This window comes from Planococcus citri, chromosome 1, assembly GCF_950023065.1.
Source record: "Planococcus citri chromosome 1, ihPlaCitr1.1, whole genome shotgun sequence".
In the NCBI taxonomy this organism is placed as follows: domain Eukaryota; kingdom Metazoa; phylum Arthropoda; class Insecta; order Hemiptera; family Pseudococcidae; genus Planococcus; species Planococcus citri.
The window spans coordinates 1,774,754-1,787,942 of record NC_088677.1 but is presented as its reverse complement, the minus strand read 5'-3'; the positions used below and the strand labels follow the sequence as shown (position 1 = coordinate 1,787,942).

At 35.4% G+C, this 13,189-nt stretch overlaps 1 protein-coding gene across 1 annotated transcript in view; it reads right to left on the bottom strand.

The window, feature by feature from the left end:
• Kul (Kuzbanian-like) overlaps nucleotides 1-13,100 on the bottom strand; it is a 47,192-nt gene extending 34,092 nt beyond the window's left edge. The window contains exons 1-2 of the mRNA XM_065362432.1: nucleotides 12,531-13,100; nucleotides 3,555-3,708 (exon numbers count right to left, since the gene is read on the bottom strand). Of these exons, the coding sequence (XP_065218504.1) occupies nucleotides 3,555-3,708; nucleotides 12,531-12,621 (245 nt within the window). The 5' untranslated portion in view covers nucleotides 12,622-13,100. The remainder of the gene's footprint in view (nucleotides 1-3,554; nucleotides 3,709-12,530) is intronic.
• Between the last annotated feature and the right edge of the window lie 89 nt (nucleotides 13,101-13,189).

The window sequence follows — 13,189 nt, the reverse complement described above, 5'->3', positions numbered from 1 at the left end:
AATATTTCGAAACAGAAGTGCCCCCAGACCTCGAGGGATGATTTCAAGTCGAGGATCATCTTCTAATATTGAGCGGAATACAAATCCATCGTGCCATCTTCCAAGGCCTTAACCTTTTGGACCCTCAAAATAAGAACGACGATGGACAGTGTTCACAATTAATATATTCGATGTAAGAATTAATGGAATACAAAACGAGCCACGTTTGTCTAAGATGCTAGTATATGGGGGAAGAATGAAGTAGAATCATCCTCCCAACAATTTAAACGCTTCACTCTCTCGGATCAGCAATTAAATCAGCAATCCTACAAAAATTGGCGTGGTTAGACTAGGTATATTGACTAATTCAGTCAGTCGTCGTAACGAAATCAATAATTCAATGACTGAAAGTGAGAGAAGTTGATTTTCAAATTTTTGACAAATTTTTGAGAATGGCGGAAACATCCCATCGGTATACTAATTTTTTACAAAGAGGGTAAAATATGGAGATGAAAATCTTAAACTCGGTCTGTATATAAATCGACTTTCTGAATCGATTTTGATCATTTTCGAGACGATATGGAGTCTCCAGCAAACTTGACTTTTCTCCAGCAATTTCAAATCGCTCCAGAAGTCGTTGCAATCAACTTCGATATCTGAAAATTCAATGCAGTCATAAGTCCGATCTTCTGAATCGATTCAGGCACTAAATCCCAAATCCGAGGTGCCATTTAAAAAGTTTGTTTTTTTACAAGTTAAGAACTTTCAAATTAAAAAAAAAAAATCCAAAATTTTCAATTTTTGCAACAAATTATTCAAAATTTCTTCTACGCCCAAAAGTTAATCTTCACTAAATAGATTGCCACCATTTTCCAACCGGTCTGGAGCCTCCAGCAGAAGTGACTTTTCTCCAGAAATTTCAAATTACTTCATAAGGAGTTGCAACCAACTTCAGCGGTTGAAAATTCAATCCTGCCATAAGCCATAAATTCAACCTTCTGATTTGATTAAGGTAATGTACATACGAATATCAAACCTGAGGATACTACTTGAAAAGTGTATTTTTTTACAATTAAAAATTCTTAAATTTAAAAAAAAATCCAAAATTGCCAATTGTCGCAACCAAATTTCTCAAAAATTTGTCTACCATCCAAAGTCACCAAATCCGAGGTGACGAGTTAAGAACACTCTCAAATTTGAAAAAATCAATTTTCAATTTTTGCAACAAAATTACTCCAAATTTCTTCTACCTCAAATTAATTGTCACCATCTTTGGATCGATCTTTAGCTTCTAGCAACAGCAGTAAGAATCAACTACGGCAGCTGAAAATTTAATCCTGTCATGCCCTCCTGAATCAAGTAGGGCAGGCGAATCAAACATCATGAGATGACCAGTTGAAAAGTGAATTTGTTTACGAGTTGAAAATTTTCAGATTAGAAAAGTTTTGTCAATTTTTGCAGTAAATTTTTAAAAGTTTCGCCTGCCACCTCACCCCTCCCCCCTCCAATGAATCCCTCGAATCGATTACTACCATTTTCGTGTCGATTTGAAGCCTCCTGCAAAAGTTGAAATTTTCAGAATTTTTCTCCAGCAATTTCAAATTGTTCCAGAAGTTGTTACAATTAACTTCGGGAGCTGAAAATTTAATCTCATATTATAAGTTCGGTCTTGCGAATCGATTAAGGTAGGTAAATCACAAATCTGAGGTAACAAGTTGAAAATGGGAGTTTTTCCAAATTAAAAATTCTTGGATTTTCTTGAAAAAAAAATTAAAAAAATAAAACTTGAAATTGTCAATTTTTGCAACAAATTACTCAAAACTTCATCTACTTCCCAAAGTCAATCATCCTAAATCGATTGTCACCATTTTCAGGCCGATCTGGAGCCTCCAGCAGAAGTTGACTTTTCTCCAGAAATTTCAAATCGTTCCAGAAGTTGTTGCAGTCAACTTCGGCAGCTGAAAGTTTAACCCTGTCAAAAGTTCGACCTTCTGAATCAATTAGGGTAAGTGAATCGCAAATCCGAAATCACGAATTGAAAAGTGTAGGTACTTTTTACAATTAAAAATTCTCTCTCTCAAAAAAATCCAAAATTGGCAATTTTTGCAACAAATTACTAAAAGCTTCGCCTGCCCCCTCCCCTCCCAAATGAATCTTTCGAATTGAGTGCCACAATTTTGGTGTCAATCTGGAGTCTCCTGCAAAAGTTGATTTTTAATTTTCTCCAGTGATTTCAAATCGGTCGCAATATTTCCTCAAAAACAACAGAATAATTCCAGGCACTGGACGCTCATTTTTTCAATTCTGTATAAATGCACCCTCGAATCATGTTATGCTGTGGAGGGGGGAGAGCAATTCGATGATTTTTCATAAATTTTCAGAAAAAAAATTCACTCATGTAATCCATCAATGACTAACCAAACTCTATATTTAATTCCTAGCAATTTCATTAAAGTCTCACTGATCTAGTTCAAGTTTGGGGAGACAAAATTAAATTTAGATGAATTGGTCTAAGATGTTTTCTGATAGACTCTCGTCCTCTAGTGAACCATATCTGAATAGCATATGGACAAAAATTTTATTACACGCTACGTTCCGTTCTACGTAGGTCTAAGTAAAAGTATTTGCGGTAGTCGATGAGGCTGTTCTATACCTAAGCCTATAACGATAGCCTTCGATTCACTAGCATCGATTTCCGCATAATATGACGGCGACAACTGCATTACATACACAATACATACGAATACGAGTATCATACAAGTACAATACGTTGCGCCACTCTACACACATACAATAAACATTAATAGTGCCTTCCTGCCTTGAACTTACAGGGTGTCTGACAAAATTATAAAGTTAAAACTTGAACTTCTTAATGATAACAAAATTTCAATGAACGAAATATGTAGACACTAGACACAATGACACATTATTTCTTTTCATCGCTGATCAATGAAATTGAGTCTCCATTCTGTTCATGGATGAAATCAAAAAATTGTTCAAATATTGTTGGATGAACTATTTCAGGCCCATCAGTCTGTCTGTACGTAGATGGCCAACAAATTTTCAGTAAACAAGGTCTAAAATTTCATTTAAAAATTTTTATATCGACTTTATGGTTATTTTATTTTTTACTAAGGCAAGGACATGTTTTTGCTTCAAAAATCTTCACCACTTTCATTCTCTGTTCTACATATTCTTGAATAATAATTTCTTTCCTAATCACGTAATCAATTTCGTCTGTTTATGTTCATTGTTCTGTTGGTTGTTCAGAAAACAATTTTTTTTATTGATCAAACATTTCGAAACCCCCCCTAAAAATATTTACAAAATTCTAACAACTAAGCAATATCACTTTCACGATCACTCTTACATCATCAGTCACTTTTTTTTTTGCAGTTTCCATCGATTTTCATGGCATTTTAAACGAGTTTCATGACATTTAAAGTTGAAAGAAATATTTCAACGAAGCACAAGGGACGCGGGTATATTCGGCTTTATGATCTCAAAAGAAAAAAAATAACGCTAAAAATGAAATAAAATGATGAACAAAAAGAAGAGTAAAGACGGCAATTTACTTGTTCGACGTTTTAATGGTGAGCTTTAAAGGTTGATTACTGTTGGCCTTTGCGGAGGTCGTCGCTCTTCTGATACGTTTGTGCTGATTGGCTACATCTTCGGCGTTGTAAAAAGCCAACTCGTAATGCTTGATGAAGTCGTTCAAAGCAATACCTATTTGCAAAATAAACGAATGTTAGTTGATGTACATATGTATAAGCTCTATCGTAAGAGATGGAAATTTACTAATAATGCAAATATAGGCCATTTGTATAGGTATGTACATTTCAACACAATAAGAATAAAAAAGTACACCTATATTAGACAATGTCATAGGTCAGCGAGCTAGCAAGAGCATAAAGATACAGGAGTGGCTCCTGAGCACACTTTACACAAACGGACGCAGGATGTAAGTCATCAATGGGTATTGCAGTTTACGTCCGTAGATAGATACGCACCAATAATGATGTACGTCAATTTTGATCGGGGCAGCAATTTTAAATCCGTTTATCGACCTCATTTTATATACTTACATACGTAATTTATAAATGTACTCGTCAGAAACATTTTAATACTCGAACGAACGTTTAATTCAATTTCTAGCATCCCTTTGGCTTACTTTAGCTCACTAAGTTACGGGCACGTTCTCGAAGAAAGGTTACAATAACACGATAGGTAAGTATGAATATTTATGCAGATATCTTATAGTTAATTCTTATAACAAAATTGGATTACTCTGCGAATACATCGAAAGATTAAGGTCAGTTACTAGTCTTCGATTCATTTAATCTATTAAATGCTATAGATACAAACGTCACAAAATCACTATTTCTCAAAGGCTTATAATGAGGAAAGGGAGCTTATTTATTTCATAACATTTGAAATATCTTCTGTAAGTATAAAAGAATCCCTTACATGTCAGGAACAAAATTACGAACGAAAATATTAGTCTGGCATACGACAATAGGAACGATTGCACCTCCCACCCGATCCTATTAGACAACTTTCTTCTTAAAAGGGACATCCGAAGGGACCATTTTAAAGCAAACTAGCAAAAAAAGTTGGTCTTACCAACAAAATCGCCAATTTTGTTTTCCAATATGATACTCGCACAACATTTTTTGAACTGGACAGAGCTAGATCGAAAAAGCATGCAAAAATTCATCACCAGCCAAAATTTAAAGTGCTTGAAGTGCATTTTTCGAATTTTGGTAAATTTTTAGAAATCAAGTTTTGGCCAAAAATGAGAAAAAAAAATCAAAATTTTACCAAATTGAACTAGAAAGCTTAAATTGGAGATATGCCTTATTTTCGACCTGCCAAATCCATTGGAAACGGTTTCAAACCGTTTTGAGCAGTTCTGGAGCCTCCAGCAGATTTTCAAAACTGGAAATTACCACAAAATTTCATTTAATTTGGAAATCCGAAATTCACTCTGTACTCCAACTTGAACACGCTAGTACATATATATAGTCCGGCATATGACAATTGCACTCCCCCCCCCGCCGATCCACCGGGACAACTTTTTTCTCAAAGGGGACATCCTAAGGAACATTTTAAAGCAAACTTGCCCAAAAAAAAGTTGGCCTTACTTACAAAATGGCGACCATTTTGATTGACAAATCGATTGAAAACGGTTTCAACCCGTTTTGAGCAGTTCTGGAGCCTCCAGCAGATTTTTGAAACTCAAAATTCCCAAAATTCCATCAAATTGGAGTTGTAAAGCTGAAATTTACTCTACACTCCAATTTTAATACCCTCTGAAGACGACTTCAGGTGGGTTCAAGTCATTTTAGAGCCTCTAGCGACTTTTTTGAAAATTACTGGAGCCTCCAGTAGATTTTTGAAACTTGAAATTTCCCCAACATTAATTTATCAAATGGAGTTGGCAAGCTGAAATTTACTTCGCAGACTACATGGTTGTTTCAAATGGTTTTGAAAGCTTCCAGCTACTTTTAGGAAATTTAAATTTTCCAAAAAAAGTCCATATAACCTTTCAAAAAGTCGCTGGAGGCTCCAAAACGACTTGAGATCCACCAGCAGTCCACTTCATAGCGTATTGAAATTAGTTTGAAGAATGAATTTCGACTCTTAGCCTCATGTTAGATGAAATATTGGGGAAATTTCAAGTTTCAAAAACCTACTGGAGGTTCCAGTAATTTTCAAAAAAAAAAGCGCTGGAGGCTCTAAAATGACTTGAACCCACCTGAAGTCGTCTTCAGAGTGTGTTAAAATTGTAGTGTAGGGCCATTTCAGTTTGATGAAATTTTGTGAAAATTTAAAGTTTCAAAAATCTGCTGGAGGCTTCAGGAATTTTCAAAAAGTCGCTGGAGGCTCCAAAACGACTTGCAATTCACCTGAAGTACTTCGTAGCGTATTGAAATTAGTTTTTAGAGTAAATTTCAGCTTTACAACTCCAATTTGACCGAATTTTGTGGGAATTTATAGTTTCAAAAATCTACTGGAGGCTCCAGTAATTTTCAAAAAAGTCGCTGGAGGCTCTAAAATGACTTGAACCCACCTGAAGTCGTCTTCAGAGGGTATTAAAATTGGAGTGTAGAGTAAATTTCAGCTTTACAACTCCAATTTGATGGAATTTTGTGGGAATTTTGAGTTTCAAAAATCTGCTGGAGGCTCCAGAACTGCTCAAAACGGGTTGAAACCGTTTTCAATCGATTTGGTATGTCGAAAATAGGGTATATCCCAAATTTCAGCTTTCTTGGTCAATTTGGTAAAATTTTGATTTTTCCCTAATTTTTGTCCCAAATTCGATTTTCAAAAATTCACCAAAAATCGAAAAACGCACTTTAGCACTTGAAATTTTAACAGGTGATATGTAGTTGAAAAGCGGAAATTACTGGAGCCTCCTGTAGATTTTCAAAACTTTGAAATGAGCCTTTCAGGATAAGACAGTGAAATCCGCACTTTCCCCAATTTTGACGAAATTCACCTAAAATGTTAGTTTTAATGTGAAACCATCCCAAAAAAATTTTGAGTCGTGATCCCCCCCCCCAACCCGAGAAATGTGTCCATACGTGCTCAAAATTCAAAATTCTCGTTCTGCGGAGAGGGTGGTCCAAAAATTTTAAGTTTCATATTTTCTAAAAATCTAAAGTTCTGCTTTTCAACTCGAACAAATGAAATCTTGTGGAAATTTCAGCTTTCAAAAATCTGCTGGAGGCTCCAGACCGGCTCATAACGTTCGAAGCTGTTTCTAATCTATTTATGGTGTCGAAAATAAGGTACACACCAAATTGCAGCTTTCTACGTCAATTTGGTAAAATTTCAATTTTCCCTCATTTTTGGCCCAAAATTTGATTTTAAAAAAATTCTTCAAAAATCGAAAAATGCCCTCGAGCACATGAAGTTTTAGCTTGTTTTTTTGATTTATCTTCGGCCAGTTCAAAACTTCATCAGCCAATTGGGATACCCCTCTTGTAAGGGGGGGGGGGGGGGAGAAGAGCTCATTCTACATCTCCTCTGACTTCTCACCTCTTCTTTCATATTTCCTGTCCTCAAATGACGCAACTTATTTTCAATTGCAGTCATGGGAAAGAAACCCCAGCTAAAAATAAAATCAGAAAAAAAAAACGTACAATAAATATTTGAAACATCATACACCGATAGAAACAATGACTGACGTTATTGACCTCTCTCTAGTATATGTACGTTCACATTAACCCACGCGAAGGAAAATTTTCACGCCCATTTCCACGAGTTACTCGAAGAAATACAGCAATTCTGTGGAACGGCGAATGTTTCTCGTACAGGTAAAGTTTCAGATAAATTGTTGCATTAGCCAAATTTGGCCATCTCGAGAAAAGCGGATCAAAAGTAACAGTACATTCGGAATAACATTAGTACAAGTACCATAAAATAGAAATACTTGATGAATAAAAATACAGAAGCAGAATTCGAGGCACTTGACTTCAATCACAAAGAAATGTTAGGAATACGAGTGTCGAGTACGAGTACAAGGTGCGACAAAAGTATACCATCGAATGTTGTTGTTCATGCGCTTCTGTATTCACAAAGCGGTTGTTATTAATAAATAATTGGGTAGTTAATTAAAAATACGTCTCAGACGATGACGTTCTACTCGTGCAGTTGTGGTATTACAGGTATCGTCATAATACGAGTACACTACGTTGATGGCGATGTCAGCTGCAGACAAGGCACACGTTACGAATTCTCTTGTACCAGTTGTACACCTGAACTAATGCGTAGGCTATGTGTGTAGTAATGAGGAAAAACTGAATCTTAATTTATAACATTTTTATACGACATAATATGAATTCGGAACAAGTTGCAGTGCTCTTTGAGAACCTGATTTCTCGAGTGGTGAGCAAGAACAAGGTGTCTACTCAGCGAAAAAGTTAAAAAGGACTTCTGGATGATTTTTGGGAGACCATTGTTGAGAATATGATTTTTGTTCGGCAAACTTCAAAACAACGAGAAAACTTTTCAGGCAGAAAAGCAAAAATCAATGATTTTAGGACATTTTGGCGAAAAAACACACAAATTTCCCAGCAATTTTTGTACAAATTACAACCACTTGACTATTTCATCAAAAAACAAACTTCTGAAAATTTTGACAAAAAAATGACAACTTTTCGTCAACTTGCTAAAAATTGAAACTCTCTGACAATTTTGACAAAAAACATACATTTTTTGTCATTCGGCAAAAAAAGGATTTTTTGGGCAATTTTGGTAAAAATTACCATTTTATCAAAAAACCAACTTCCTGATAGAAATTCTCTGAAAATGATGACAATAGACGGGCATTTTTTGTCTATTTTGGAAAAACTGGATTTTTTGAGCAATCTTGGCAAAAAGGAAAAAATTGGCTCTTCTAGACAATTATACCAAAAATGAACACTTTTTGACAATTGTGCCAAAAATGGGCATTTCTTGACAATTTTGCCAGAAATTGATGGTTTATGACACAAATTTTACAAAAATTGACACCTTTTAACTTGAGAAAATTTTTGGGGAAAACCAGAACATTATAACTTAGGTAAGTTTGGCACAAAAAAAACTGGACTATTGTTTGGTAATTTTGGAACAAAAAGAGGACCTGGTGCTCCAAAAAAAAAGTGAAAAAAATGCCTTTCGTCTGTGAGCGAATTGAAAGTTCTGGAGAAACGCTGGAGGCTCCAAAAAAGTCGAATTGCGATTGTTTTCGAGTAAGATGATCGCGTAGACACACCAGACGATATTTTATCAAAAAAAACGATCATTATAAATCAATTATAGCTTCTTTCAAGAATGTTATTTTTTTACAGTTTTCTGGAATTTATATAATTTGTCAAAAATTCATGTTTGAACTCAAACTCTTGGAATTATGCGATAACCACACAAAACGATCGATAATCGATAGAGTGTCCAATAAACACCGACTTAAGTGTAAGGTGAAAAAATTCAGTTTTAGTTCTTCCAGATATTCCGGCATATGACAATAGGAGTAATTGCACCCCCCCCCCCCCCCCACCGATCTTCCGGGACAACTTTTTTCTTGGAGGGGACATCCTAAAGAACATTTTAAGGCAAACTTGCCTAAAAAAAAAGTTGGCCTTACTTACAAATTGCGGCCATCTTGATTGACAGGTCAACCGAAATCGCAGATTTTGCGTTTCAACATAGGACTTGCACGGAATTTTTCAAACCTTATAAAGGTAGATCGAAAGATCATGCAAAAATTTATCACCTGTCAAAATTTCAAGTGCTAAAGTGCGTTTTTCGATTTTTGGTGAATTTTTGAAAATTAAATTTAGGCCAAAAATGAGGGAAAAAATCAGAATTTTACCAAATTGACCAAGAAAGCTGAAATTTGGGATATACCCTATTTTCGACATGCCAAATCGATTGGAAACGGTTTCAACCCGTTTTGAGCAGTTCCTGAGCCTCCAGCAGATTTTTGAAACTTTAAATTTTTACAAAATTTTATCAAATGGAGATGGAAAGCTGAAATTTACTCTACACTCCAATTTCGACACCCTTTGAAGATGACTTCAAGTGGGTTCAAGTCATTTTAGAGCCTCCAGCGACTTTTTTGGAAATTACTGGAGCCTCCAGTAGATTTTTGAAACTTGAAATTTCCTCAAAATTTCATCAAACTGAGATGGAGAGTCGAAATTCATTCTGCAAACTAATTTCAATACGCTACGAAGTTGACTGCTAGTGGATTTCAAGTCTTTTTGGAGCCTCCAGCGACTTTTTGAAAGGTTATATGGCGTTTTTTTGGAAAATTGAAATATCCTAAAAGTTGCTGGAAGCTTCAAAACCATTTGAAACCACCATGTAGTCTGCGAAGTAAATTTCAGCTTGCCAACTCCATTTGATAAATTAATATAGCCGGAATTTCAAGTTTCAAAAATCTACTAAAGGCTCCAGTAATTTCCAAAAAAGTCGCTGGAGGCTCTAAAATGACTTGAATTCACCTGAAGTCGTCTTCAAAGGGTGTTAAAATTGGAGTGTAGACTAAATTTCAGCTTTCCATCTCCATTTGATGAAATTTTGTGAAAATTTAAAGTTTCAAACATCGGCTGGATGCTCCAAAACGACTTCAAATTCACTTGCAGTACTTCGTAGCGTATTGAAATTAGTTTTTAGAATAAATTTCAGCTTTATAACTCCAATTTGATGGAATTTTGTGGGAATTTCGAGTTTCAAAAATCTACTGGAGGCTCCAGAACTGCTCAAAACGGGTTGAAACCGTTTTCAATGGATTTGTCATGTCGAAAATAGGGTATATCCCAAATTTCAGCTTTGTTGGTCAATTTGATAAAATTTTGATTTTTTCCCTCATTTTAGGCCCAAATTCGATTTTCAAAAATTCACCAAAAATCGAAAAACGCACTTTAGCACTTGAAATTTTGACAGGTGATGAATTTTTGCATGATCTTTCGATCTACCTTTGTAAAGTTTGAAAAATTTCGTGCAAGTCCTATGTTGAAACGCAAAATCTGCGATTTCGGCTGACCTGTCAATCAAAATCGCCGCCATTTTGTAAGTAAGGCCAACTTTTTTTTTGGGCAAGTTTGCTTTAAAATGTTCCTTAGGATGTCCCCTTTAAGAAAAAAGTCGTCCCGGTGGATCGGCGGGGGGGGGTGCAATTACTCCTATTGTCATATGCCGGACTAAGAGTGATTTGAAATTTCTGGAGAAAATTAAAAAAATTCTGGAGGCTCCAGAATGGCTCAAAACCAGTAGATGTTGAATTATTGAATTAAAGAAATTATTTACATCGGTTTATTTGCTCAAAAAATTTATATTTCATGAAAAAGTTTGAAAACTGCCTTTAAAACAGCTTTTTTAATTTTTTCAAAATTTTCATAAATTTTGGTGGCAAATGTTTGAGGATATCAATATGCTCTTTCCATCTAGCCAACGATCAGTTTCATTCAAATCGAGGAATGTGTGTTAAAAACATCCCAATTGCCAGTAATATATCTTTAATAGAACGATACGAAAGAAAAAAAATTGGCTGAAAATGAAAGAAGACAGAGAGAACACCTCCAAACGATGTCCATTTATAATATTCCAACTAATTAAGGCCCATTCTGAAAGATTAGGAACACATTACCGGTCAAATATGTACTTTAGTTCCTATAGACCTACCTACTTTTTACAATCTTCATTTACGGTTAGAGTGCTCCATAGACATACACAGCTCGCTATAAACTAAATACACAATGCGGCCTGGCGTGTCAAAATTGAAAGAAAATTACAAACGGATGAGTCACATTTGCAAAGAATTTCGCACTAGGATGTGTAAATGGGCGAAGAAAATTGTTTGGAGTAGATTTTATCGTCTGTGTGTCTGTCTGACAGCGGTCGTATATGTACTATACGATGTAGAATAGCCAAAATCAAACGTGTACATGGCCGCCTATAGTACAAAGTACCCGTGTACGTTCTGCTCGTACTCACGATACAGGTTACTCACCCGACTTGACTGTGAAGTCGGCAGAATGAGATAGAAAGAGAGATGCATAGAGTGGTACACACCTCCGATATCTCCTATCTTCTCTCATTGTACTCGTACCATATGAAGCTGGCGGATGAACAGAGATAGAACGATAGAGAGAGAGAGAGGAAAATACTAAATCTAAGCGTAGGAGAGCATTAGGTACTATGACCGATGCGAACATAATCATACGAGTAATATGCAACATTTTTTTGACATCCGAGTGAATGGAGAGATAGAAAACCAGCTGAGATGAGTAACTAGAACCGAGATACAGTTATTGGTCATCATAATTGAGTATCAAATCCAGTCGATGGGTTTCAAATGCTTGATTTTTGCTTCACTATGGTTCGATTTACGATGTGGGTATCATTTGGTGAATGAATAATATGCTCAGGAAAATATGATCAGTATCGTTGGCCAGATTAAATGAATAAGTATATCGAAGCTCAAGGGTGGAATAAAGGTAGATCTCTGCAAGCTCTTACATTTTCAGCAGAAGTTGAATGAGGAGAAACTCTGATTGAAAATGATAATTGCTACTTGTGAGTGGAATTTTTCTTCATATTTGAATAGTGATCTGCAAACATGGATCAGAGACTCTGTATTTCTCAATAATAATAATAATGATTCAAAAAAAAAAAAAAAAAAAAAAAATTAGGAAGATTGTTATTCTGGCACAATATCAAGTACCTACGTGTAATCACGATTGTTCTTATTTGCCTGCGAGCGATTTTGCTAATTTCACCTTCTATTATTTCAAATATATATAGGAATAGAAACGTTACGTCTCAGGTTTGGTGGATTTAGGCCCAACTTGACAAACTATACGTACAACATGGAGCTCAAAAATTGAACAGAGCTTTGAGCTTTCAATTTTTCGGTGACTTTTATCGATATGGGGTGGACTTTTAAAGTGTGATCAAAATCAAACACATAAGATTTAGTCTGTCAGCACACAGAACTTACATGAATCACCATTATTATCAACTGCTTAGGTATATATCTGTTTTAGTCGAATACTCACTTGGTTCGATAAAATGTGAAGGAAATGAATTAGCCCATTCAACTAAATAGAACAGCAGCATAACGATGAACGACGGTCCCAAAACCAACATTGTTTTTTCAACTGTATAGAAACTGCAAAGGTTGAAGCATCTTTTCAAGATGCTATCTCATTCCATGAAACATCACTGTAGAAATCCAGGGTCAAAGCAGCAATGATCTCCGATAAATCACATTTTTCACCACTGAATCACATCTTCACTAAAACGTCGACAAAACACTAATTCGCGAGATGAACATTATCATATTTTTTTTTTCAGATGACAAAATCAATTGCGAAGCGAAACTATTGTCCAGTCAACAAGTTTGAACTTTCTACCTCATATTACCCGCATTGTTAAGGCCGAAAATATTTACCAGCAAGAGAGGTGTTTATTATTCGTGATCGAGAATCATTATTACTCGCGAATGGCGACGATTAATCACTATTTCGTATTAATTATCACATGTCAAATTGTTAAAAAATATTCACAAAACCCTTTTACTTCGAACTAACTTCAACCTCAATCGGGTTTGTCAACACGAACGGGCTTTGTTTTGGAACATCGGTGTTGCCGAATGGAGAAATTCGAAAAAATTTATATTAAAAATTAAAAATAGCAAAATTTGTGGAAATCAATT